Consider the following 27,528-nt stretch of genomic DNA (forward strand, 5'->3'; position numbering starts at 1 on the left):
GATATTGTTACAAAGACCAATGCCAAGGGGCTTTTTCCCTTTGTTTTTGTCTACAAGTTTTACAATTTCAAGTTTTACACTTGTCTTTAGTCTATTTCAAGTTGTTTGTTGTGAGTGATGTAAGATAGGGGTCCAAGTTCATTTTTTTTTTTTTTTTTTGGCATATGGATACCTAGCTTTCCCACCACCATTTGTTAAAGAGACTATCCTTTCTCCTTGAGTATTCTTAGCTCCCTTGTCAAATATTAGTTGATTTATATACATGGGTTTATTTCTGGTCTCTATTAGCCATTTATCTCATGATTAACATTCAGGTTTTTGCAATGTTTTTGCTCTTAATAACGTGGTGTGGTGAGCATTCTTGTACATGTGCCAATTTGTCTGTGGTAGTTAACCAGGGTGGAATAGCAGAGTTCTAGGGTGTGTACGTTTTAAACTAGACTACAGGTTGCCCACTTGTTCTTCAAAGTGGTTGTGCCAATTTACACCGCCACCCATGGGCAGGAGAGTGTCCCCTCCAATCCTTGCTATTTCCAAGCATCTTGCTGTTGTTTCAGTCTGCATGTCCCTACAGACTAATGCATTTGAGCATCATCCATCTGATAGGTTGATGACGATTACCTCAGGCAGACTCCAACAGCAGAATTGTTCCTGCAAGGCAGTGGGGCGGCTACTCCCTGGCTTTAAGTGGCAGGCTTCTGAGGTGGCTCTTTGGCCAACAAAGCTGCACCATAAAGCTCACCATGATATCTTGGGCCACCAGAAGATGCTGCTGGACTTTCAGTTGGCTGAGGCTGCTGTCAAAGGGGAGGGAAAAAGCCCCAAACGTGGCCATGAGCAGGACATGTGTGGAGGCTTCCAGGAACTTCAGATGCCCAGCAGTGAATGGCAGCCCCTGAAGCAGTGGAGGGTGGGGTCGAGAGAGCAGGAAAGGATTCCACCAGCCACACCTGCGGGGAAACACAGAGCAGCAAGTTTGCAGTAGTGGGAGTGCTGGGCTTTGTTGAGAATCAGTGATACAGTCCACTCCTAGGGTTGATTAGATGTCATGAAAGCTGGACAGTGTTCACCTCTGGATTCCTTCTGATGATATGTAATCCTTGTGATGAATTTTAGATTCTGAGAGGCCCTGAAGCAGAGTCCAACAGGAGTGCTGTAGTCCCTCTGCCTTGAGAAAACAGAAACAGGCAAGACAGGGAAGGAAGGGGAGAGACCTGAGAATGGTTCATTCTGTGTTTTGTTTTCTACAAGGCGTTCCTCAGGAAGGTAAGGGAATCACCTTTCCTGCAGACCTCACTTATATTCTGCTGGGAAAAGAATGAACTCATTCTGTTGCTGGAAGACTCGGGTTCGAGTCCAGGCTTTGTCACTTTGTGCCCCAGTTTCCTAACCTGTAACACGGGGCTGACGTTCCTTCCTGCCCGCCTTGGAGGGCTCTTGCTTGCAGTGAGCAGCGCCAGGCTGGAAGTCATGACCACAAATGCTAGTTCTTTCTCTGACAGAAACTCACTGGGTACCTTAGTAAGCTCCTTAAGCTCTCTCTCCCTCAGTTTCTCAGTCTGTAAGGGGGTGTGATCTTGCCTGTTCCCCTGGCTTCTGTGAGGATAAAGACGATAGGGCTTGAGAAGGGTTTGCATAAACACTGCTGCCTTGGACGTAGCATCCGTTGCAAAGCCGTGCCCCTGGTGCGCGAAAGGGCCCACCCACAAACAACCAAAACTGGTTTTACTTTAGATGCAGAGAGGATGTGCTTTTATGTGAAATCGGTTGGCTGGGACGATTTCTGGCCTGCCTTCTTGGGAAGCTGAGCAGCACGGTCAGAGAGGGTTTCGACGATGGGGACAAACTCTGAAGACCAGTCAGGTGTCTTCCCGGGTCCTCCGGGATCGCGCGGGTCCAGACGGCTCCCTTGCGCCACCTGGTGTCCCGTCCCTGCCACTGCCCAGAAACCACGTGTAAGAAGGTGCTTACAACCTAACTACGCACCCTGGTTTAGACCCATCCTAGCCAATAGCGAAGGGGGAGGCGGGGCAGGGGACAGCGGGAGCCCAATCACCTCCCGTCTTCCGAGGAGAAGGCGGGGCTCGGGGTTTACCACGTTGGGTTTGTCCGCAGCGCTAATTACTTTTTCCAAAGGCTGGAGGGCTTCACTCCGGCTGGCGCCGCCGCCTCGCGCGCTCCTGCTCCGCCGCGACCGTCCGGGGGGGCTGCTCCTCCCAAGTACCATGTGTGACGGCGCCCTGCTGCCTCCTCTCGTCCTGCCCTTGCTGCTGCTGCTGCTGGTTTGGGGACTGGACCCGGGCGCAGGTAGCGCTCCCTCTCCCTGCGCCTCTTCTCCGCCCGCGCCTCTTCTCCGCCCGCGCCTCCCGCCGCCACCTTCCTGCTGCCCTCCCGAGGCATCCCGGCGGCCTCCGCCGGCCCGCGCGGCCCGGCTCCGGCGGCGGACGCTGACAGCCCCGCGGCCGGGGCGGAGCGGGCCTCGGCCGGAGGACCGGGCTCTGGGCGGCTGCCGGGCGGCCGCGCCGCCGCCGGCTCTCCGGACGCCGCGTCCCCGGAGGTGCTCCGGCCGCCGCGCCGGAGACCGACCGTTCCCGGGGGTGGCGCGCGGCCCGGGCGGAGGCGCTGGCTGGCACGGGGATGCCGGGCCGAGGGAGGGGACGCGAGCGCCGACTCGGGGCCGCGCTGTCCGCGAGCTGGCGCGCGATGCCCGGCGCTGGACCCTGCGCGCGGCGGGCGGGAGGGCGGGCCCCGCCGCGCTGACGCGTCTCCTCTCTCCCCGCAGCTGTCGGCGACGCGGCGGCCGACGTGGAGGTGGTGCTCCCGCGGAGGGTGCGCCCCGAAGACGCGCACCTGCCGCTGCTGCCCGGGGCCCCAGGGCCCCGCAGGCGCCGGCGCCCCCGCGCGCCCCCCGCCGCCCCGCGCGCCCGGCCTGGCGAGCGCGCCCTGCTGCTGCACCTGCCCGCCTTCGGGCGCGACCTGTACCTGCAGCTGCGCCGCGACCTGCGTTTCCTGTCGGGCGGCTTCGAGGTGGAGGAGGCCGGCGCAGCCGGGCGCCGCGGACGCCCGGACGAGCTGTGCTTCTACTCCGGCAGCGTGCTGGGCTACCCCGGCTCCCTCGTCTCCCTCAGCGCCTGCGGCGCCGCCGGCGGCCTGGTACTGCCCGCGCCCCCTCCGGGTCTGCCTGGCGACCTGTCCCGGCGCCGAGGGAGGGGGTGAGGGGTGGTCCCCGGGGAGGGCTGCGATTGGGGTGGGGCCTCCGGGGTGCTCTGCCGCTGGCGGGAGGGAGGGAGCATCCCCCCCACCCCCACCTTCCAGAGGGTCTAGGAGCAGAGGGCACGAAAGGGGACGCGTCCTAGTATCCAGGGCCTTCCACCGGCCGTCCTAAGCCTCAGAGGTGCGCCAGGCCGGCGCAGGTATGCGGTTGTATAGCGAGATACACGGCAGCCCGCCCAGGGAGAACAGGTCCGGCAGAGATGAAGTCTGTCAAGCCCCTAGACGGTAGGTGCCCTTGAGCCAGGTGTAGAGAGAATGCTATCTGCATCTCGCACAGGTGTGTGTGTGTGTGTGTGTAGGTGTCATGGGGAACACCTATCTATAGGTGTATAGCTCATCTCTTCTTGCATGTGGGGATGGAGTCTTGACCATTGACCTCCTTTATGTCCTTCTGAGTCTTCACATACCCGGAAAAGGAAATTTGGAGGGGTCCCCCGATTGGAGGCGTCCCCCGACAGGCCACTCATCTACTCTTCTTATTTGAAGCGTGAGAACCAGGAGAGGGAGGGCGTTCCTAATATTTGTACCTTCCACTGCAGGCAGGCGTTTGTCTGGCTCTCACCCGCAGCCAGGCCTGAGGGTTGCCTGCATTGGTGGTGAGCAGTGTTGTCCCCAGAAGCTCCCTCAGTGTGGCAGGGATTCCACCCCTACGCCACCCTGCCGCATTTGGGGCACCTGTGGCAGTGCTCTGAGGGGCGGAGGAAGTTCTCGTGCACCTCTGCCCTGCCTGTGTTCACAGTGGCTCACTTGGCTATGCTGGTGTCCAGACAGACACTTCTCAGCCTCTCCATTGTGCCCCCAAGGAGCGCAGATGGCTGGCAGATGGGCTGCCGCCACCCAGCAGAGCCTGGGATGGGCTCCGAGTGTGTTTCTCTATCTTCTGGGGAAGTGGTTTCTGATATTCTTTTGTGTCTGTCCTTCCCTGGCACAGGAAACCGCTTCCCCCACCTCTACCTTATCTTGCTCCACCGTCTAGCACGCTCTAGCCCTTACCTACATAGTGTGCAACAAGTTGGCACGAATCTGCAACAAAGCCAGAAACCCTGAGGGTCCAAGTCTTTGTATGAGATGTCTGCTCTCTTCACAGCAGTGTAGAGGAACTTGGGGAGTAATTCCCAAGACTTGGCCTTCACCAGTTCCCCTTTTAGGGTTTTTTGCGTCCTCATCAGAATGTTATCTCCATGTGCTGGACGGGGGGGGGTGGGGGGGGTGGGGGGGGGGTGGGGGGGGGGATGGGGTGGGGGGGAGATTGGCTTCCTTGGTTAAACAAGGAAAATGGACCGTGGAGCGGGCCTGGTAGGAGCTAATGTGGAACAGGGATGGGGAATGTGGGTGAGGAGGCTTAAGTAGGGGTGAGAAAGGCTCAGATCTCTGAAGCACTCGGGTCAAGGCTGTATCATGTTCTGGGAGGGGCTGGAAGGCCCACATCATTTTTCCTGTTTTTGCCAAAGTGTTTAAAGTGTAGGTCACATCACTGTACTGAACATGGAAACATCTGAATCCCATTTGCTGCGGTTTAGTGAGTTTCTGTAGAGGTCAGAGTTTATACTTCTTGGTGTAAAGTTTCCAGCAAGGCGCTATCTGTGAAGGAGCTGAGGGTGGAAATCTGGATACCATTGATTTAAAATCCTCACAGAGCGAGTGCTGGGCCCTCTCGCAGATGACATCTGAGCGGTGAGAGTTCCCTTCCAGGCCTCCAGGTTTTCAGGAAGACTGTCCTCCCCTTTGGCACCATGTGAGGGCGCTGTGCTTTAGATAAAGGAAGGAGGCCAAGAGACTGAGTTCAGTGTGTGCCAACTGTGGGGGGACCTCTAAGACTTTAGATTTTACATTTCTGCTTGAGCAGACACTTCTGTTGTTTAGTCTGCGTTGCTCATTCCACTCGTGTAAGCTGGACACTGGACATTTCTTCCTAAGTACAGCCTATAGAGGAAGGGCAGAAGGCCGGGAGACCAGAGACAGCAGGTGACTTGAAGTGGACCTCTTGGTGGCAAGGTGGTCCTGCCTTTCTAGAAAAGAAAGCGACAGGAATGTAGGCTCACCACGTGTGTGTTGCATTCTGCCTTACTTTGACTTTGGTTCCCTGGGGCGCTTGCGACAGTTCAGCTGGCAGGTAACGTAGCGTTAGTCCCTCTGGACCACGGTGGAAGCCCCTTAGAGATGTGGCATGTGTGTTGTGTGTTTTTGAGGACAGGCTCAACCACGAGGTGTGGGGGAGGAGTGGTGACCAGTAGATGAGTTTTGGTGAGTGGGGAGCATTCCAAAGCCGCCTCGTGTCTAAAGAATCACGTAGAGCAAGGGTTGGCCAACGCTTTCTATAAAGGACCACGTGGTAAAGACTGTAGGCCTTGCAGGCCATGTGGTCTTTGTCACAACTACCCAGTACTGCCCTTTTAGTGCAAAAGCAGCCATGGAAGGTAAAGAAACAGATGGACATGGCTGTGTTCAATAAAACTTTATTCTGATGCAGAGTGTGAGTTAGGTCCCGCTGCACCGCACGTCTCCACCGCGGCTTTGTGAGGAGTGTGGCCGCAGAGGCAGGGCAGGGAGGCTCTGTCCCCTGTGCTGTCTGTCTCCAAAGGCATCCGGTACCTGTTCACAGAAGGTGCGGGATTCCATCACCGCTGGGCTGTTCATGGGGCTGGGGACGTCAGTCTCGGGCCCATTCCGCCCCCTCCCCACCCCCAGCTTTTGGCAGCGACGGCGGGGGTGTGGCGTTTCCCCTCTCTGTGTCTTATCTTGACATGCTGAGCGAGCTGCACTTTTTGGATCTTCAGAGACCAGGGGCTCAAGTGTTAATTGTTTTATGCTTGTGCATCTTCATTTTATTTACATTTCAGAGAGTCCTCAGACATAATGTAGGTTTTGGGAGAGTTTCTATACCCATATAACTTCAAAGTGATGAACTTTGGGCATATAAGGAAGGTATTTTCCCTCCCAGAGGATTTCTGTGAGTTTGGATCAGCTGCCTCTTGTGAGTGGGACGGGATCACGGAAGGCCAGCAGGATTCGAAGACACTTAAGGTGGAAATTCACCAGAGCAGGCAGTGGAGGTAGAACTTCGGAGATAGTGTCAGTCTTTGAAAAGACTCTCTGGGCTGCTTGTCTGACATGAGTGGATGGAGGGGCTGTTTCCATCCCCACACGTGAGGCAAGGTGGACAGAGAGGAGGGGGCTGGTCTGCTGAGCCGTGGCCACCCTTCCTTCATGAATCCTGAGCTCAGGGGAGTCCACCGCCCGGAGTCTGTCCACCCCTTCTTGGCTGAGGCCACGGCCCGTGGCGGGGTGCTGTAGGTGAGGTGCTGGGGCCACATGGGACCAGCCCAGGAGGTCTGGGCTGTGGCCCATTTTCCCAGCCACCCTGAAGGGACAGAAGGTCCAGGATAGTCCCAGCGTGCCTTCTCTGCAGTCACAGCCGCACTCCTCAGGACGCTGGCTTGTGGTCCCTCTCACCCAGGCTGCTCACTGGGGACCTGGGGACCCAGCCGTCCTGGCTATGTCTGGTGCCGACCTCAGCGCGGGGGATCCCTGTGGTCGCCCCTTAACTGTGCTGCTTCTTCCAGTGTTAGTTCCCATAGCTCTTCCTCCCGGTCTGCTCAGGAGCTTTTGTGAGGATGCTCACCTCTCCCGTAGGGGAAGAAGTGTAGTCCAGGGGAGAACAGGGGGGCTGAGGCCAGGCAAGCAGTGAGCAGGTGGCTTAGAAGAGGTGGGGGACCACATTCCCAAGAGGGCAGCCTGGCTTCAACAGCGCAGGGGCTGGTTTGGGAGGTTGCCGCCTCTCCCTTTAGAGTTACCCAACCCACGTCTCCTTGAGCACAAAGTTGCCCAGCTCTTTAATGCAGCATCACTTGATCGCTTACTGCTGAGTAGGAATGAGTGTTGGCAAAAAGTATGTGGTGTGGAGACCATTTGGAAGGGAGCAAATAGACCAAACGATGTTATCCTGCATCACTGTATTGATACAGGTGTGGGGAAGGCACACAGTCTTTAGTCATCAACTAATATTGCTGAAGAATTTATCATGCACAGCATAAGTATATTTGATAAATGCAAAGCACATTTTTTAGTTTTGTGAAAAGAAACACTTGAGTGGATATTATGTAAGAAGGGAAGAGACACTTGTGAAATTTGGGGTGTGGAGGAATTAAAGAGGGGAACTTGGGGCAGAGAATTCTAAGGCCTCTCACCACCTCCTCAGGAAGGACGTTGACTCTGCCTCGCGGTGACTTTCTGTACCCACCGCTCGCGGGCGTCAGGCTGCCCCTGACTGTCACCTAGGATACCTAACCTTACCTAGTTACTAACCAGGGTATGTAACTAGATTTTCCCATCTGAACTTTTATTTAGTTGGCAACATTTTTAAAAAGAAAAAGAAGTACAAGATGGAATGATGAACTGAAGATGTCTCCTTAGACTGATTGCATTCTTGGAGCTTATTTCCTGAACTCTGAGATGCTGCAGCTGCCTGACCTTGGATGTGTGCACCAGGAGATGCTTTTGCAGCCAGTATGTCTGAGGGAACCACTCAGGGTCGGTGGTGAACCTTTCCCCGTGCACGCTTCTGCACACAGGCACACAGATGTACCGTCACACTCGTGTTCCTTAGGAAGTAAGACTGCACGGCCGTTCTGGGCTGTGATCTTGAGTGAGTTACCTCCTGTCTGCAGCCATACAGGGGTAAATAACATTGGCCTTGTGTGGCTGTTGAGAGAATGAAGTATGATAAAGTCTGAAATCATTTAGTGAGAGCCTGGCATATTAAGGCATGGAAAACACATTTCTTCTCTTGCCCCACAGGCCGTTCTCGGACTTTCCCAGTTGTAAGTCAGCCAATCAGTCAGCACCATTCACTAAGTGAACCGGTCATTATCACACAGCCGCCGTGTGTAGGACCCTCCGAGGTGGGGCCCTGTCTCGGAAGGCAGTCCGGGGTTGCAGAGGAGGGAAGGTGCACTGGAGCCGGCAGGGTGGCTGGTGCGGAGGGCAGGGGGTGGCTCTGGGGTCTGATGGGGTGGGGCGGGTCCTTCAGGTGGCGCTGAAGAGGGTGGGGCCCAGGTTCCAGGTGGGAGGAGTGATGGCCAAGCCTCCGGGCCAGGTCCTTCCTGAGGTAAGGGGCCCACGAGCTGACTGAGATAGGCGATGAACTGAAGGGACAGGTGTCTGGATTAGATGAGGCGGGGCCCTGGGTGCCAACTTAAGGCATGTAGAATTTATCCTAGCCCAGTGGTTCTCAGCCTTGAGCGGGCATCAGTGTTCCCTGCGGGATTTGGTACACCCATTGCTGGGCCCCACCTCCCGGCTTTCTGATCCAGTCTGTCTGGGGGTGGGCCTGAGAGCTTGAGTTTCTGACAGGTGCCCAGGTGCTGCTGCGCTCGGGGACCATTTTGAGGATCACTGGCCTAGAGGCAATGGGGCGGCCTTTCTGGCTACCGACCGGGGAGGAGCCCCTGGTGAGAGCAGTGTGGGAAGGACCGAAGCAGGAGAGCGTTAGGAGGGAAGAGGGGCTGGGCCACGAGCCTCGGATGGTGGACGTGGAAGGAAGGAAGGCTACACGAGGGGAGTCTGTGACTGACTGTATCCCTTGATGGGTAAGGGGGAGGTCGGCTTTGGAACCAAGGCCAGGAGTCTGTGTTCGGGCGTTTGACATTTGCAGAGGCAGCAGCAGGACTTTGAAAGTGGCTCTGGATGACCCTCTGGGAGGGGTGGGGGGACCCCCCCATGGAGGGTGGGAAGCCCCTCACACCTGTGCCGGGTCAAGGCTGCTCCTTCCCTAGGAGAGGTTCGAGCCCCCGCAACCCGATGAGGCCCCCCAAAAAGTCGGAGGCAGCTACAGGAGGGCCTGCCGTCACAGGATTGTTTTTCCTTCTTGGGAGCACACTTGCTCCCTCTTCTCCAACCATCTGTGCTCGCCCGTCCACAGGGAGAAGGCAGCCTAAGACCCCGTCCCGTGAACCCGGGAGCCGCGGCCTGCTGAAGCGGAGAGACTTGGAGGGGTCCCTGGGCGCTGAAATCCCAGTGTGGCCTTCGTAGGCTGGCGAGGTCAGCAGTCACGAGCAGGGCCCTCAGGCAGAGGAGGCAGCATCAGGAGGTGGCACAGCATGGGTGCAGCAGGGTTTCTTTCCATTTCCTTAAAGACATTTGCCACGTTACGCTGAGAAGTTGTCCTCGTGCTAGGAAGTGGTACAAACCTTTCTGACCTTCCCGCATTTTTCCAGCTGCAGGCAGAGCTAGTCCTGCTTCCGGGGGTGGCGTGGATGGGGTGGGGTTACCAGTACCCAGTTTATAAGGCTCTCTTAAAGCAGCACAGAACCCCTTCAAAGCCAGCTTCCAGAACAAAGAGAACTGAAAGGGAAGCACTCAGAACTGTTGTAAGATCAGGTTACACCTGATACATTTTATGTGACCCAGACATGGTCAGTAGGATACCAAATCCTAGACGATGTAAGATTTCTCTTTTCAGAGCCCCATTTCACGGAGGATTATTTTGTCTTTTAAAACCAAGTGGCCTCAGGGCTTCCAGTCCTGTCTGCCATAGGCATCCAGTCCCCTACAGCTCTGCCTCTTCAGGTGGTGTCTGCAGCCCTCTTGCATATAACGTAACCCGAGGCATTTCCTCACTGCCATCTGTGGAACAGGGGAGCAGGCCTTGGAAGAGCGTTTCCCTGCCTCCCACTTCTCAGCATAGATGGTGACCGGAGGAATAAGGCAAGCCCAGGCAGCCCTGCTCGGCTCTTGGGGCCACCGGGCAGGAAGCAAGGGCAGGGCCCCACTGTCAGAGGAAGGCCCAGGTTGGTGCAGGTAGTGTGCATCCAGGGTACTTCCAGACCCTGGCATCAAGGCAGGAGGTGGCCAGCGTCGCTGGCACCCAGTTAAAAGCTAGGAGAGTGACTCTTGACCCTGGCTGCACATCAAAATCTCCTGCTGAGCTTATTTAAAAAAAAAAAATACCAGTGCCTGAGTTTCACCCAGAGGGATTCTAATTCACGAGGCCTGGAGTGGGGCCTGAGCCTCAGGAGTTTTTGAAGCGTGCCAAGTGACTGCAGTGTGCAGCCAGGAACGAGGACCACTGAGCAAGGGGGACTGCGGGAAGGCTGTGCTGTTGCCTTCTGTTCCAAGCCGGTCCCGTCCAGTTCATTCCATTTCCATTCCATTCGAATGCATTCCATTCCAGTCCAGTTCACGCACAATTTCTTGAGTAACCATGATGTGGCAGACATTGGAAAAATAAGGAGGCATAATTCTGATCCTGCCTCAAAGGAACAAACTACTTTTTAGGTTGTAACAAATGCCCCGTAACACAGGGTTTTTTTTTTTTTTTTTTTTCCTCTGGAGAAAGGAGAGGGAGAAAGAAGGTCAGGGAAAGATCAAGAGGGCTGACAAGTTTTTATCCTGGCCTGAGAGTGTGTTTTATGGGGGCGGGGTGCAGGGGGAGGAGGAGATAAGGGGCACTTTGCAGCAGAACGTGTTATCACTGTGATGACCCGGTGAATATCAACGAGGCTTCAGGGTGCCTCGTGACAGCACGTGGAGGGGGCAGGGGCGAGTTCCTTCCTTGTGGTGCCTCCTCCCGGAGGGGGAGGACTGTGCCCTGTCTCCTCCCCCCAGGTGCTAGTCCTGGCCAAAGGCCAGCTTGAAAGTTGGGTCCCAAGAGGGCAGGTGGCTGCCAGGTAGAGTACAGGCCATTAGTCCACGTGTCTCTCTCTCACCAGCGTGGCCGTTCTGTTTCCTGAGTGGATGGAAACCAGCATGTGGGTCCCTCTAGAAAAGACCTTCTAAAACAAAACCTTCTCCAAGGGGCTGCGGCATGCGCGCGTCTGTATGTGTGTGTGTGTGTGTGTGTGTGTGTGTGTGTGTACACGTACCTGTAGGCTTTCTCACTGAGGCTAACTGGCCTTTTACCCTGTGGCTCATACGCTAGGCTGAGTGAATGATAACTAGCTTTGAAAGTGCTAGACTCAAGGGGGGCCTTTAAACTCCCACAGCCAGAGCATTTCAGGAAGACTCCGGCCCCTGTCAGAGTTGAGCGTGTCCTCCAGGGAGCACGGCCCTCCTTCCGTGTGGAACCCATCTCACGCACTGTGATGTATCTGCCAACTTCATTTCAACCGTGGACGTTTCCACCGATGGTTATCAAGGGGTTCTGCACGGAGGCGTTCTCTACACACTGCCCTGGTGAATCTGCACAGCCCCCCTCAGCCACTCTCTGCCTCTACTTCCTCAATCTCCCCAAAGTATCATAGTGAACAAACTCAAGTTTTAACTTCAAAGGAGAGGGGAGAAAGCCGTGCTTCCCTGCAGGTCATGCAGTGCCACTTTAAGACAGTTTTATTTGGGCAGTAAAATCTCTGAGTTGTCCTTGGCAGAAGTTCTAATGAAATGTAAACCTTGAAATCTGCTTAGAGCAGTAAGTACGGTCTCACCCCGTGTTTTGGGGACTAAATGTTGTAGGTGATCTTATTAGTTGATCTAATTTATTTTCAGAGGATTGGTATTGAGGCATCCTTTCAGAAGGTACAGGAGTCTGTATTATTTGATTTGAGTGCACTCTGTACCTGAGACCGGAGGAATTGCTGAGCTGTGGTGGAGAGCAGTGCTGCTCAAAGTGTGGTCCTTGGGCATCAGTATCACTGGGGACTTCTTAGAAATGAATGTTTTCGGCGAGCTTCCATGATCTCCAGAAGATTTTGATGCACACTGGAGCTTGAGAACCACTGCTTTTAGAAAATAGTGTCCGGGGCTTCCTGATGGCCCAGTGGTTAAGAATCCACCTGCCAATGCAGGGGACACGGGTTCGAGCCCTGGTCTGGGAAGATCCCACATGCTGTTGAGCAACTAAGCCTGTGCACCACAACTACTGAGCCTGCGCTCTAGAGCCCATGAGCCACAACTGTTGAGCCCATGCACCGCAACTACTGAAGCCTGAGTGCCTAGAGCCCATGCTCCGTAATGAGAGAAGGCACCGCAATAAGAAGCCTGTGCATTGCAATGGAAAGTAGCCCCCGTTCTCCGCAACTACAGAAAGCCTGCGTGCAGCAACGAAGACCCAATGCAGCCAATAAATAAAAAATAAAATAAATAAATTAAAAAAAAAGAAAATAGTGTCAGGACTTCCCTGGTGGTCCAGTGGCTAAGGCTCCTTGCTTGCAATGCAGGGGTCCCAGGTTTGACCCCTGGTCAGGGAACTAGATCCCACATGCCTCGACAAAGATCCCACATGCTGCAACTAAGACCCGGTGCAGCCAAAAAAATAAATATTAAAAAAAAGAAAGAAAAAGAAAATAGTGTCATGGCTTTTAGAAAATAGTGTTAGAGAGAAAGAGAAGAAAGGATGTTCATGATAGCCTAAGACAGATCAGCTCAGTCTCCTGAATCTGTGCTCGCAAAGGTGGTGCTGACCGTGAGCTCGGAGCAGGGGCTGTGGACCGCAGGGGGCTCTGGACCGCAGGGCCCAGTGTGCAAACACAGGGAACTGCTAGCCCTGGCCCAGTCAGGTTCCTCGTGGGAGGTTTACCTTGTGTTCTTGACATCTCAGAAGGACAGGAGGGCACATTTTCTTTTCTTAAATATATTTATTCATTGGCCGCATTGGCTCTAAGCTGCTGCGCTCGGACTTTCCTAGTTGCGGCGAGCAGGGGCTACTCTTCATTGCGGTGCACGGGCTTCTCATTGCCGTGGCTTCTCTTGTTGCAGAACACGGTCTCTAGGTGAGCGGGCTTCAGTAGTTGTGGCATGAGGGCTCAGTAATTGTGGCTCACGGGTTTAGTTGCTCTGTGGCATGTGGAATCTTCCCGGACCAGGAATCGAACCTGTGTCCCCTGCATTGGCAGGCGGATTCTTAACCACTGTGCCACCAGGGAAGTTCCGCAAATTGTTTTAATGCTGTTAGCATTGGTTGCAAATGAAGGGAAAAGTTCTCTGCATTGTGTATATATTTTTAGAATTAATAGTCACTCTATTAAAGTGACAAATTAAGAATCCCAGTCTTTAAGGTTTTCATTCAATTTACAAGTCATGTTCTATTTATAATCTAGCAAGTTTTTGAAATTCCTTATAAGGGACCTTTGGATAACATATGATCCTGTTTACAAATTTGGTGATTAACAACGTTTAAACCTTTAAAACTGTGTTTAGAAATTTAACGTAATCACTGTCATTTTCAAGTTCTTTTGTTGTCTGATTGAAAAATAAACTCTTTGCAAGTACTTAAATGACTCTTATGAGTTAACTAGTCTTATAAACATGGGAAGTCTTTAAATTCCCTTATACATTCTAATACTGCTTATAAGCCTAGTAAGATTTTAAAATTACAGGTCTAAATCACTGATACACTTTAAATTAGAATCACAAATCTAATCCATTAGATACTCTGCCAAGTTCTCTCAAACACTGAAAAATTCTACAAATCTCTATCACAAAACTATTAACACTACAGGTCTGACTCCATCCTCTCTATTTAATTTTAAATATTCCCCAGGAGAAAGACATATTTTTTTCCTATTAAGGATATAATTGTCACTCATTCCCAACACTTTTGGAGGTACCTCCTCAGGTGGACTTTTGGGGGATGATTTAAAAAATAGTTTTTTAAATGGGCTTTAATTAGAGGTAAGCATATAGGCGCAGGCCAGCAAGGGAACCTGTTTGTTCTCACTCCCCGCTGCTGCAGCAAGGGCCCCAGTAAAGCCTTGCCTGAAAAAAAATGTTTTTTAAAAAAATTAATACCAAAGTAATACATCATCTTTGAGAGTGAACCTAGAAAATGGGTGCTGTTGTGCCCTCCACCCTCTGCCTTCGGTCGCCTCATCTCCAGCACAGCTGCCGGGTGAGATGTTTCAAGTCATGCAAGAGCTCATTCTTGGACTCGTAAATTGGTGCAACCTGCAAAGAAAAAGCCCAGGCATGGGAACCAGGCCATAGCCAGGTGGCCTTTCCACCCTCTGGCTGCTGGGTTCGCAGGCAAGTGTAAATGAGGATGACTGATGTCTGTTTTCCTCTTTCTGGGCAGGTTGGCCTCATCCAGCTCGGGAAGGAGCAGGTGCTAATCCAGCCCCTCAACAGTTCCCAGGGACAAGAGCACCTGATCAGGCGCAAATGGTCCTCGACACCCAGCCCCTCTGCCGAGGCCCGGATACCCGGGCAGCTCTGCAAGGTCCTCGCAGGTGAGTCTGGGGAGCAGTGTGAATGCCTCACAGCACATGCCCATTTGGCACCATTGCTCGTCCCCAGATCATCCCCATTGGTGTGTCTCCAGATGTGCCGCAATCTCGTCAGTGAGAACTTACCTTTCCCTGTATATTTTGGAAGCTTTTTTTTAATTGCCCATAAGGCCACTTTCTTTTCCTTTCTATGCGTATTAATATCAGTTTCATGTGTAGTAGCCCTTTGAGAAAGGCGTTTCTAGAGAGAACTCACGATGTCTTTTGTGTAGTGTCTCAATTTTATACACCAGGACCAAGTTAAAGCCCGGAAAACCTCAATGGCTTATTTTCATCAAGTCCAAGGTTGGTGGCGGAGCTAAGATGAGAATCCCTTCCCTCGGCACCCTGGCCAGAGCTTGTCGTCTTATACAGTGGTGCTCGCTCTTGGCTGCACTAATTAGAGTCACCTGGGAGGCCTGTGAAGCGGTGATTCTCAACGTGTGAGCCCTGGGCCCGCAGCAGCAGTGTCACCTGGGAAGCTGTTAGAACTGCATGTTCTTGTCCCCCCACCCCTCACACGCCCCCACCTGGGGGTGCATCCAGATAAGTCTGATTGTGCTTAACTGTGAGAGCCGCTGCTTTAAAAACACTGCACTAGCCAGCCCCCCCCAAATTCTGATGTGATTAGTTTGGGTTGAGACGTGGATGTGTTTTTGAAAGGGGTTCTAATAAGCAGCTTGGGCTGAGAACCCAGGGTTCTTGTATTCTGGGCCTCTGTTTAGGCAGCCTGTGGCTCATCTGTTAGGTGTTTAAGGACATTCCATGGTGCTGTGTCACTAGCGGTCTGCCTGTGAGTGTCCCTTGATGGAGGTGATAGCCTACTGCCCACACGTGGCACTTCCTCCCTGGAGAGCGTGGGACCCCACGGCTGACCTTTGGGAGTTCTCTTTGAATAAAAATATAGTGTCTCTGTGTAGTATTCCAACGCCCTCGGAAGTAAATCGATTGTATGACTCCCTTAGGACAGCTTTGTGATTTATAAGTGAGCCCGGCAGCTTGGCTCTGCTGGTGCGTGCCGTCCTGACTCTGTCCACGCACTCACCCTCCTTAGCCTCGTCTGCATCGAGCAGGGAGGTATCACAGGTGATTTTGCTGGATCAAGGTCATCTCTGCAACTTCAGGAAAAAGACATTAGGGCTTTGCTGTGTTCCTTCCGGCACCCTTATAAAAACAGGAAAGCGAGATCTCAGCAAAAAATTACTTGTAACTAAAATTTGCCCTTTCATAGGAAGCAGGGGTTTTGGTAAGTCTGATGGTGGTTTGTGTGTTTGGGCTTGATGTTGATGTGTTATTTTAAACATTAGCTACCTGACCCTGTCTGGGTCAGTCTTGGTGGATCATTTTTCCTCCCTCTCCTCTCAAAGTAAATGACTAGTGGTTGTTCTAAATCTCTGTGCATTTTCTGCAGCTGATCTGAACATACCGTTTCAGAGGCAGGGGGGTGACTCTAGGCAGAGGTTCTGAGCCCTGGCTGTCCACTGGCATCACCTGGGAGCTTTAACAACTAGTCACACCTGGGTCCTGCCCCCAGAGAGCTGCTTTTATTGGCCTGGGGTGCAGCCGGGCATCTGGCGGTTTGAAACCCCCCACCCCACCCCAGGTGGTTCTAATGTTCAGCTGGCGCTGCGAACCGCTGCGCTAAGATGTTTTAAACATGAGTAATAGCACCTGTGGGCCATCGGAAGTGGGTTTTCTCAGGTGAGAACCTCCAAGTGGGGCCACACAGTGAAACCCAAGCGCAAATATGTTTTATTCTCACTTTCCCTCTGCTCCAGCCAGTGCTCGTCTACTGCTAGTCAGTAACCAGAAACGCCGGGTGCCTGTGGATGATATCATGGAATATTTGTCTAATTACCAGCTGCCATCCTCTTTAGGGGCGTGATACCCGGGATTGCTGACAAAATGATAAATTGTGCTTGTGTTTGCAGTTTTGTCCCTAAGGCTGGTTTGGAGGCACTCTTTTGAGAGACTGTTTTGCCTTCAGTGAAGGAAGTAAAATGAACAAAACCAGGGTGGGGAGGAAGTGATGGAAATTAAAACAAGAGCAGTCATGCAAGGCTACGGAGAGAAATTTCTGAATTTGCTTAAAAAAATAATCCTCTTCCCAGCCCCTACATCTCATGTCAATATGCCCTGCCAGGCAGGAGCAATGTGTATATTAAAGTGGTGCCAACTTAGGCTCTGTCCTGGGTAGGGACAGAGACATGGGAGAAGGGTATAGATTTTGCTTCTGGTCCTTCTCGCTTTGTATGAAATACAGCAAACTTTGTTGCTGTGTTGAGAAAGACAATAGGCCTTCTAAGAGCCTTAGCTAATAAGCAGTCAATTAGGCCCTATCTAGTTTGGATTAACTTTCAAACATTGGGGGTTTAGAAACTGGGAAAAGTTACTGGGACTCCAGCAAAATACATTCCTGAAGTTTCCTGGGAAGATTAATCAGATTAATCCAAGATTTCCTATGGGAACATGTTCTTTATGGCCGAGCAGGGCAGCCATAGGTATAATCGTGCCTTGTCATTGGTCTGGTGTTATTCCACCCTTGGACGTGGCCTGTGGGTAGCCATGCCCGTGGGCAGCAGTCGGAGGCACTAAGTAGGAATTCTGCTACGTTTTGCGTGGTGGGGGGCTCTTTGGAATACAAAAACACAAGTACCGTTCAGCAGTGGTGCCTATGAAGTCATTGATGTCTGCTGTATAGTTTGTTTTTTTATGACTTTTAAAAAATAGGGCAATTATTTTTTAGTGTTGTTTTGTTCATTTACAGCATTCTAAAGGTACTTTTAGTGAGTGTTTAGAAGATAACATAATGATTCAGAAATTGTGTATTGCTAATTTATGTAAGAATTCACTTGTGCAATAATATCTGTATCGACTCTGTAATGAATAATTGGTTGGGACTTGTGTTTTTTTGTCCCTTAAGATTCATGTGGTTGGGAATGACAGAAATCAAACTGGCTTAAACACTACTGATGTCATAGCCACGGCCTCCTGGAGCTGAGGAGCAGTGGGAGGTCGGACCTCAGGTCAGGCTTGGCCATGGCAGTTCTGTATCCGACAGCTTTGTCCTCAGCTGCCTTCTCTTCTGGTGATAGAGGCAGCTGGGCTGAGAGAGAAACTTCTGTTTAATCAGGAGATGAGGTGGGTTGACTTGGACCATGACTTGAATTCCTTTCAGTTCACCGCTAGTTTCAGATGTCTCGCGGCAGGAGTGGAAGAGCTTAGCTCAGTCCCCGCGTGACTGTGGAGCTGTCACTCTGCCTTCCATCCTTGTCCTGCCTTCCGGCAAGTCAGGTAAAAATCTGGTGGAATAGATTCAGGACACCTCCAATCCAGGTAGAATGCATCATTCCAGCCCATGTGGTCGATAAGACTTTGACTGGTTCCTTCTAACTTCACACAGTCCTCATCAGATGCTAATTAACTCCTCATCCCACCTGTGCCCTGGGATAACCATGGCTACTTCTTTGCTCATTAAGAAGGGCTCAATCCCTCTGAAGTTTGGTTCCTCTAAAGTTCTTTGGGACCTCAGGTCTCCAATGGGTAAAGCAAAATATGATTTCGTCGTTTATACAGTGTTTTTTGTTGTTTCAGTAGTGGTAATGGTCTTTCCATGTTTTTCTGCATCTTAAGTGGAAGAAGAACCCAAAACAAATGGAATTAAAGTTGTACTTTGAGTTTTTTCGTGTTAATATTTTAAGTATGTATTCACGTATAAAAATATTAAGTCCAAAAAGAGACACCAATATTTTAAGAATTATTATTCTTGGAGAAAGAGAAAGAATGACGCTAGAGGCCCCACCCTGTCTCCCTCGTGTGTGACCCCAGAAGTGTCCCTCGACGTCTTTGTACCTCTGTATTAGTTTGCTGGGGCCACTGGCACAAACTGCCACAGACCCAGCAGCTTGAAAAACAGGCATTTATTTCCTTACAGTTCTGGAGTCTAGAGATCTGGGATCATGGTGTCGGCAGGGTTGGTTTCTTCGGAGGCCTCTCTCCTTAGCTTCTAGACGGCTGTCTTCTCCCTGTGTCCTCGCATGGTCTCATGGTCTGTGCATGTCTGTGTTCCAATCTCTTCTTCTTTTAAGATGTCAGTTATATTGGATTAGAGCCCATCCTAATGACCCCATTTCCACTTAATTACCTCCTTAAATACCCTATCTGCAAACACGGTCACATCTGAAGGTACTGAGGGTTAGAGTACACAGTTCAGCCCACAGTGGCCTCTGTTTTCTCATCTGTAACATTGATATGGTGCTGGTCTTGTCTGCTTCTTAGGGTTATTGCTGAAGAACACAGCAGTGAGGAGGTGATGGTACCGCTTCCGGCCGCCTTGGTGGGGGGATGCTCATAAGAGCACTTACAAACGCCTAAGAGGCCCAAACACGAGCTCGAGAGGAAATTAGAAACGGGCTGTGTAAAGGGACCCTTTCTGTAGCGATAGGTGTCATGGCTGGTCATCATCTGTTCACAGTTTTCCTTGATAAACAAATAGGAAAGGAGCTGTGTAGACTCAGGCAGGTTTAGAAAGGACTGGGCCACCGAGCTTCGCTTTCATCACCTGTACCTGACTAATAGCATCTGACTCTTGGGGGTTTTGTGAGTCTTAAACGAGATAATGCATACTTGTCACTTAAAACTAACAAACACTAGCCGCAGCTGCTGCGGTTATAATTAGGAGTCGTACCCCCATTCTTTAATATCAGGGGACCCCTTCAGCGCCCTTGTTCTGTGTGAAGTGGGAAAGGGAAACTCTGTAGAGCACTGAGCTGAAAGCTAAAGGTTCTCATGTTTATTCTTGAATCTGTCGTTCTTGCCTCTTGAGAAACTCAGACCGGAAGTTACCCTTAAAGGTCATATGCTCTCATTTCTGTGTATTCCGTCATCAAGTATTCAGTGACCCTGTAGACAATGAACATACTGTGGTGAGCGTGGTCCCTGCTGTCTGGAAGCTCATAGGGGAAATAGAAGTAAACAAAAGAAGCAGGTATCAATTATTTTTAATTGTAAAATATTTAAAACAGGGGGAAAAAGCACAAAGCAAAAACTGAAGGCCCCCATACCCTGCATTCAGACTTCACCCATGTTAAGATCTGGTCACATCTGCTTGGGAACATTTTTTTTTTTTTTGAGAGAAATTAACATTTATGGATACGAGTCGTGTCCTTCCACCCCACCCCTTATCATCTCTCTAGCTTACTGCCCGGAAGAAACCACCATCCCGAGGTTGGTGTGAATCCTATCCGTGTTTTTTTAAACTATTATAGCATTTGTGATATATAGTCATAAACTGCGTGTTGTGTTGTTTTTATGTTTTAACAAATTACATAAATGGCTTTGTACTGTGCAGTTTGCTTTTATCACTTATATAATTTTTTTAGGTTTATCCATGTTATTAAATGCAAATCGTTTGTTTATTTTAGAGATTTGTAGAGTTTTGTCCATTTCATTAATCTTTTCAAAGCACTAGCTTTGGTTTTATATTTCTTCCTTTACTGCTTCTTTGTTTCCCATTTTCTTTAATTTCTATTTATGTCTTTATTATTCCTTTTTTAACATTCTCTAGATTTAATCCTGTTGCTTTTTCTCTAACTTTTTTAGTAGAATACTTAGCTTATTAAACTTTATTCTTTTTTAATTTTTAATGTACATATTTAAGGCTGTACATTTCCCTATATGCATACATTTAACTGCATACAAATTTTGATATGTAATATTTCCAGTATCCAATTCTAAGTATTCTCCAAGTCCCCTAATAATTTTTTCCTGGAAGGGCAGTACTTAAGAATTTACAGCTAGGCCTACTGGGTTTGAATTCTGGCCTCCACCATTTACTGGCTTGAACGACCTTGAGTAATTTGTTTACTCTTTTTGTGCCTAAATTTCTTAATTTGTAAAAATGGATAATAGTTGCATGTACGTTATAGAATTATTAAGATGATTAGATAAGTTGATATATAAGGCACTTACAACAATGTATGGCACAAAGTATTCTCTATCATTCTCTATTAGTATCTATTATCATTACAGCTTTACATTATTTATAAATTTTTATCGTGTATTTTTGCCATCTATCAAAAATGATTTATAGTTCTCTGTTTAGCAGTCAGAGAATGTGGCCCATATCAAGTTTGCCTGATTTTTCTTTTTCTGTAGTTTTATTTTTAATCCTTCTCTCTAATGATGTTTTATATAGTTTCTTAAAAGTAATATGTATCTGAATTTAAAAAATGTCCAATTTAAGAACATCTTTTTCATTGGCAAGATTAGTATTTTTATATTTATGGTGTTACTGATATAATTACATTTATTTATACCATCTTTTGTTTTCCATTTATAATACCATGCTTTTTCTTTGCTTCTATTTCTGTTTTTATTTCCCTCTGTTGGTTTTACCAGCTTTTCTTTATTCTCCCTTTTTTCTTCCACTGGTGTGGAAATTTTATAATCTATTCACTTTTTTTTGTTGTCGTTACCCTAAAATTTAAAAAAATTGTCCTAGGGAACTCTAAAAGTATCAGGGATCCTTCATTCATAATACAAGAACCTTCAAATGCTTTAGCTTTCATTTGCCTTGTTATTTTTGTCTGTTAATTTAATTATATATTTTGGTCCCCTCCCATTTAATCATCATTATGTGTTCTTACAGTTAAAATTATTTAGATTTATTTATATATTTACCAACTTATTTGCTCAGTATGTCTCGCAACCCATGTCTCTGTGTTTAATGTCCTTCTTAAAGAACATTTTAATCAGGGCTTGTGAGTGGTTACACTATTATCTTTGTTTTTCTAAAACTGTCTATCTCACCAGTACTTTTATTGATGATTTAGCTGAATATAGAATTCTAGGTTGAGTGTTATCTTTTCTTAACACTTTGAAGACCTATTCCACTGTCCTCTATTTTTGCTACAAAAGGTTTTTTGATTTTAGATTCTCTGTAAATAGTTTCTCTCCCCAGGTTTAAAAACTGTTATTATCTTTGTGTTCTGTAGTATATCCATGGTGGATTTCCCATACTCACCCATTTGGGACCCATCGTGGTTCTGGGATGTGAGGATTCGTGACTTCTGTCAATTTTGGAAAATGCTCAGCCTCCACGTCGCTGAAGAATGCCTCGTCCCTGTTTTCTGCTTGTTTTTCTCCTGGAACCGCTAGCTGACATAGACCTTCCTAGTCTTTCTTCCATGTTTTGTAACTTCTTTTTATGTGTTTGGTCTTTTTATGTCTACATTCTGTATTCTGGGTAATTCTTCTCATTGGTCTCCCAGTTCACCACATTTCTCTTAAACTGGGTCTAATCTCCATTTAGTCCACCTACTGAGTTTTTAATTTTAGCGATTATAATCTATACATCTAGAAGTTATATTGCATTCTTTTCCAATTCTGTCTGTCCTTTTTATAGTGTCTTGTTTTTTCATTATGATTTTTCCTTTCCTTTATCACTGGTTATTTTTAACATAATTATTCTAAGTCTTTTTTGAATTATTCCACTTTCTGAATTTTGTGGGGTCCTGATCTTCCTATTCGTTGAATTTGCTCACTTTCTTTTAAACTGGACCGTTTTCCTGTGTGGATCGTAATCTTACACTGTGAACTCAGTTTAGGCTAATGTGTCCCCTGCTCTCTTAGCCCCCACTGCCCCCATCTTCTACAAGCGTGCTCTGGGCTGTGGGAGCTTCTTCACGGAGTGATTTCACATGCCTTTTTGGCCAGTGCCCCAGGACCTTCTCACAAGTCCAAGAGTGATGTCTACTTCAGTGATTTTCCTTAGGAAATCTAGACCGTAAGAGTGATGTGTGTGTGGGGGGGGGGGGGAGGGGGGGCACAGGCTGGGGGATGTGCACCAGAGACTCACCCACGTTCCCCTGGCGTTCAGAGCTCTGAACAGAGACAATCTCCCCCGTTCCTGAGTCGCACTGGGGTCTTGGCCAGATGGCTTTATCTCGCTGTGGCAGGTAAAACCGGACCCTCCCCTTTAGGCCAGTATTTGGGCCTAACGTCTGCTGGCCTCTCAGAGCCCTTGTTTACTGTTCCAAGTATGACACGTCTCCATGTAGCCGCCATCCTTGACGACAGGGACCTTCCAGAGAGGCTGTGGCACCGGAGGCCCGGCTCCGCGGTCCTGCTCCACCCGCACCCAGAGGCTGCCAGCACGCGGTGCTTCCCCGCGGCTCAGAGAACCCGACCACACCCTCCGCCCCCGGGATGGAGAAGCCACTCCCTCCCTCTGCTCTTGCTGCTTCAGCTCCTGCGCCCCGTCTCAAGGGCACCCCTTCCCCAGACGCTATCCTTTTAGGGAGCCAAGGTTTCGGACACTGTGGCTGGAATGGCAGCTGTGCCCAGACATCTTCCACCTCGGGCCCTGTAAAGTGCCCTCAGCAGAGGAACGCGGAGGCTACCTGTGGCAGGAGCATAGGAACAAACCACATTAATGCCTCAGTAACGCAACACACCCAGGTCACTCACTGTTTCTTTCACTGACCTCAAGTACAAGCACTGTCTCCTTGCTCTCTAAAGAAAGCACTCAATGATTTAATCTCAGATTCCATAGGATGCTTCTTGAGCTTGTTCCCTTGGACCCTAGGAGGCAGCTGTCCTGCTCCTGGCAGTGTTTCTCGGGTGCCCTGTGGCATGTCAGATGTGTACCCACCGCCTTATCTGGAGGGGGTCTGGCACGGACGTTAGCAGTTGGCTGGGCAAGGATCTCCCTGGGAGACCAGATGGTCAGGCTCACCTGCGCCCGTTGAGGCCGGGACCCCACCCCCACTTCTGTGGCTGCTGGTCCTCAGGGGAGGAGGGGGCACTTCCGAGATCACCAGGTGAGCGTTTCTTGGGTCAGAGTCTCCAGGAATAGCCCGTGGGGCACCTTTTGCAGTGTGGGTGTTTAGTAATAATCATTTTTGTGTTTGCAATTGCCTTCCAGGCGTAATTCTCACCGGCGTTGAGGGAGTCTCTGATCCTGCCGTTTGCTTTATGTGAACCACGTGTTCATCCAAGTCCCTTTGATCTCACTCTTATTTCTTTTTAAGAGAAGGGACTGAAGAAATCTTTTGGATTTTCTTCTGGGGTGTTTGGCTGGGTGGGGGATGCACATTAATCGCCGTCTGGGAAGAACACAGTTATTGTTATCATTACTGGATCCTGTAAAATGGACACTGCCTTCCTGAGTGTCCTGGGAGTGAACACAGCCATGGACGGGGTCTTGCCAGCCGTGGGCAGGGTCTGACGCTGCTTCCCAAGATGCAGAGGTTCTTAAAGTCAGCTAATGTTCTTATTCCTGTCTTTCCTCATCTGTAAAAGAGGGCTAATACTTTTCTCAGTGTTTTTACTTCACCAGGTTGCTGGGAGTTAAGTGGGCTAATACAAATGGTTTTCCATTAAGTAGAAAGTATTGAAACAGAAGGTGTCTTCTTTATAGAAAAGGCCCATGGGTTCCCTAAGACCAAACCTGACTTGAGGACTTGGGTGCAGGTGGTTAGTTTAGGGCAGAAAGCAGGAGAGAGAGACAGAGAAGAGCAAATCCCGTGGAATCCGATGGAAAATCCAGTGGAAGGTGAGTGTGTACCAAGGTTGCTGCTATGAGCAACAGGGGCTTCGTTGCTACAGCGGGAGCTCTGAGACGTGCATGGAAGGTTCCAGACCTGTCCCAATAATACAGGTGGTGGGGGTGTTATCCAGCGGCTCCTGTCCTCCCTGTGCTCTTGCATGGACCAGTGGAGCTTTTAGGGCTAAGAGCCTGCAAAAAGAGCAAGGCCAGGGTCTTATGCTTGGGGGGAGCGTATGCCTCAAGGCAGGAGGCACTACAGGGAGGGCACCAGAAGAGGACCCTGTGGGGGTCCTGGCTGGGAGATGGCGCCCCGTGTTAGGGGTCCCTAACCATTTAAAAATGTTAACAGTGTATGAAAACTTCTTACCTTCTAAAAACTCCTGTATATTCAGTTAAAAAATTCTTCCTGTGTGAACAATACATTTTTTTTTCTTTTATTTATTTATTTTTTTTAATTTTTTTATTTTTTTGGGGGTACACCAGGTTCAATCATCTGTTTTTATACACATATCCCCATATTCCCTCCCTTCCTTGACTCCCCCCACCTCGAGTCCCTCCCCACCCTCCCTGCCCCAGTCCTCAAAGGCATCTTCCATCCTCGAGTTGGGCTCCCTTTGTTACACAACAACTTCCCACTGACTATTTTACAGTTGGTAGTATATATATGTCTGTGCTACTCTCTCGCTTGGTCTCAGTTTCCCCTTCACCCCCCACCCCCTCCCATACCTCGAGTTCTCCACTCCATTCTCTGTATCTGCATCCTTGTTCTTGTCACTGAGTTCATCAGTACCATTTTTAGATTCCGTATATGTGAGTTAGCATACAATATTTGTCCTTCTCTTTCTGACTTACTTCACTCTGTGTGACAGATTGTAGTTCTATCCATCTCATTACATATAGCTCCATCTCATCCAATACATTGATCTTGATAAATCCCTCCCTTCCCTCTTCCATCCTTCCTTCCTTTAAAAAATTTAGTCATTCAGTAAAAGTAGCTCTGAATCTCTAAAGGAGAGGATATAGCATTTCAGACACAGGCCTCCTGGAGGCTTCATGAGGGCTATCTGGGAGGGAGCTCTAGCCTGGAGGGACCCACCTGTGCTCTTGTGGTTCCCTCTGGAGGCTCTACTTTCTGGGCTGATTGCTGGAGCATCAGGAAAAATGGATAAACCAGGCCTGGGGGTAGTGTTTGAATGAATCTTTATGTAAATATTAATTTTATTCTATGTGCTCAATGACTGTGTGTGTGTCTTCTCTAAATTGGCTTGAGTATATATTTTCAAGTCTCTGTATTTAAACCTATAATATGCCCTGTTATTCAAGGCAGTGCTTAATTCACTCGGCCAGTGTTTATTGAATGCTGACTCTGTGTCAGGGCCAGTCCCAGGCATGGGGCATCCTGCCGTGAACAAGAGGTTAAAGTCCCCCTTCTCGTGGACCTGACCCTCCAGTGGGTGATTGCTGACATGTGGATTGAAAGCTGATCACCAGTCTCATTCTGGTTGGGCCCTAGTCTCATCGCAGTCCCCTAATCCCTCCTTTCTCCTGTGCCAACCAATGGGTAGTCCAGATTGGAAGGACTTTCTGATTCCCAAGCGGAGTTTGCTGGGCTGGGTGGAGAGAGAAAACAAAGAGAGTGAGAACCAAGCCACCAGACTGACAGCTGTGACTCTGCAGTGTGAAGCAGGGGTGTCTAAACACGGGATGGGGGTGTTCTGAGTGGCACCTTGCTCCTGCATTTCGAACCAGGAGCAAGGGCAGAAGTCTCACTTCCCACACTGCCTGCCAACTGCTGGCCTCCAGTATGGCCCCCAGCATCCTCTTACAGTTCTCAGCTTTCCCTTTGCCTCTGGGACCAGATGGGCTCAGCAGGACTGGGGTGTCCCCCCAGAACCCAAGCGTGGTCCCAGCCGTTGGAGCTTTTCTATGCCATATCTTCGGGCATCATGGAAGCACTGCCAGCAGGGACTCCTCACGCCTGGCATGGTCCAGCATCCCTTCCTCCCCTGCCTCCAGATGCTGATGCTTTCCAAGGTGCACTTTGTGGTCGCTGCTGTTTTTTTTTTTTTTCCTCTTGGGGTCCTAATCTTGTTCTACCCTGCAGCAGTACCCCCTCACTGTCTTCCCAGTTTGTCTCGAGCCCCTCATCTTTCTGTTCTCTGTCTGCACATCTCCCGTGGCCAGCAAGGATGGCTGCCCGCTCCCCGTAACTTGGTGTTTCTGAACCAAATCCTTGTCTGACGATGCTTGCCTCCGCCAGCCTAATGCTGGTGTTCTGACCACTTTTGTTCAGTTACCCAGACTCAAAATAACCTGTTTGTTCTCTTATCCTTACACCCTTAACTTGTATTCTCCCATCTTTTTGTTGGCTTCTTATTTTGCTGTCATTACAAAGACCTTTGTTAGTCCTCCAATTCCCCACTTGTTAACATTTTCCCCCACTTGGCCAGTAGTTTGCTTTCTCACTCTCTCTCTCTCTCCAAGCTTTCTCTTCCTCTCCTCCCTCTCTCCTCCCCACTTTCCTTCCAACCTCCCCAACTCTCTCCGCCTCTACACACACTTTTTTTTCTGAAGCACTTGAGGAGTAATTTGCAGATATCATAGTCCTTTATCTATAAATACAGTCATTTATATTTCCTAAGAACGCTTACAAACCATCGTATATGTATCAGATGTAGGATATGAAACGCTGACACAATGCTATTGTCTAATGTACCATCTGTATTTAAATTTTGTGAGTAGTCCCAATAATGTCCTTTTTTTTTAAATTTTATTTATTTATTTATTATTTTTGCGGGGGTACACCAAGTTCAATCATCTGTTTTTATACACATATCCCCGTATTCCCTCCCTCCCTTGACTCCCCCCCCACCCTCCCTTGACTCCCCCCCCACCCTCCCTTGAGTCCCCCCCACCCTCCCCGTCCCAGTCCTCTAAGGCATCTTCCATCCTCGAGTTGAACTCCCTTTGTTATACAACAACTTCCCACTGGCTATCTCTTTTACAGTTGGTAGTATACATATGTCTGTGCTACTCTCTCGCTAATGTCTTATATAGCTTTCTCTTCTTGGTCCGAATGCAATCTAGAATCACACCTGGCAATTAGTTGTACGTCTCTTTGATCTCCCCCAATCTGGGTCAGTTACTTAGAATTTTCCTTTATGATCACCACATTTCTTCAGAAATACGAGTACAGTCTAGTTGTTTTGTAGGAAGCCTCTACTTTGGTTTTGTCTGCTCTTTCTTTATGAGTGGACTTAGGTTATGCATTTTCTGCGGGAATACCACAAAAGGGATGTTGTGTTCTTCTCAGTGCATCTCATCAGGAGGCACGTGCTGTCAGTTTGTCTGCTGGGGATGTCAACTTTTGTCACTTGGTTCAGGCTGTTTAACCTGCTGTAAAGTCATTATCTACCCATATGTAATTAGCGAGTTATTTGTGGGATTTTTCTTTTTTTATAAATTTATTTTTATTTATTTGCTGTTTGGGTCTTTATTGCTGCACATGGG

General features: G+C 49.4%; 1 protein-coding gene across 6 annotated transcripts in view; it reads left to right on the forward strand.

Annotated features, from left to right (window-relative positions):
- Positions 1 to 2,146: 2,146 nt before the first annotated feature.
- Positions 2,147 to 27,528, forward strand: part of ADAMTS17 (ADAM metallopeptidase with thrombospondin type 1 motif 17) — a 352,116-nt gene continuing 326,734 nt past the window's right edge. For all 6 annotated transcript variants that reach the window (XM_057724212.1, XM_057724214.1, XM_057724213.1 and 3 more), the window contains exons 1-3: positions 2,147 to 2,307; positions 2,783 to 3,153; positions 14,279 to 14,432. In XM_057724212.1, the coding sequence (XP_057580195.1) occupies positions 2,226 to 2,307; positions 2,783 to 3,153; positions 14,279 to 14,432 (607 nt within the window). In that variant the 5' untranslated portion in view covers positions 2,147 to 2,225. The remainder of the gene's footprint in view (positions 2,308 to 2,782; positions 3,154 to 14,278; positions 14,433 to 27,528) is intronic.

The sequence above is a fragment of the Hippopotamus amphibius genome, chromosome 2, assembly GCF_030028045.1.
Source record: "Hippopotamus amphibius kiboko isolate mHipAmp2 chromosome 2, mHipAmp2.hap2, whole genome shotgun sequence".
In the NCBI taxonomy this organism is placed as follows: domain Eukaryota; kingdom Metazoa; phylum Chordata; class Mammalia; order Artiodactyla; family Hippopotamidae; genus Hippopotamus; species Hippopotamus amphibius.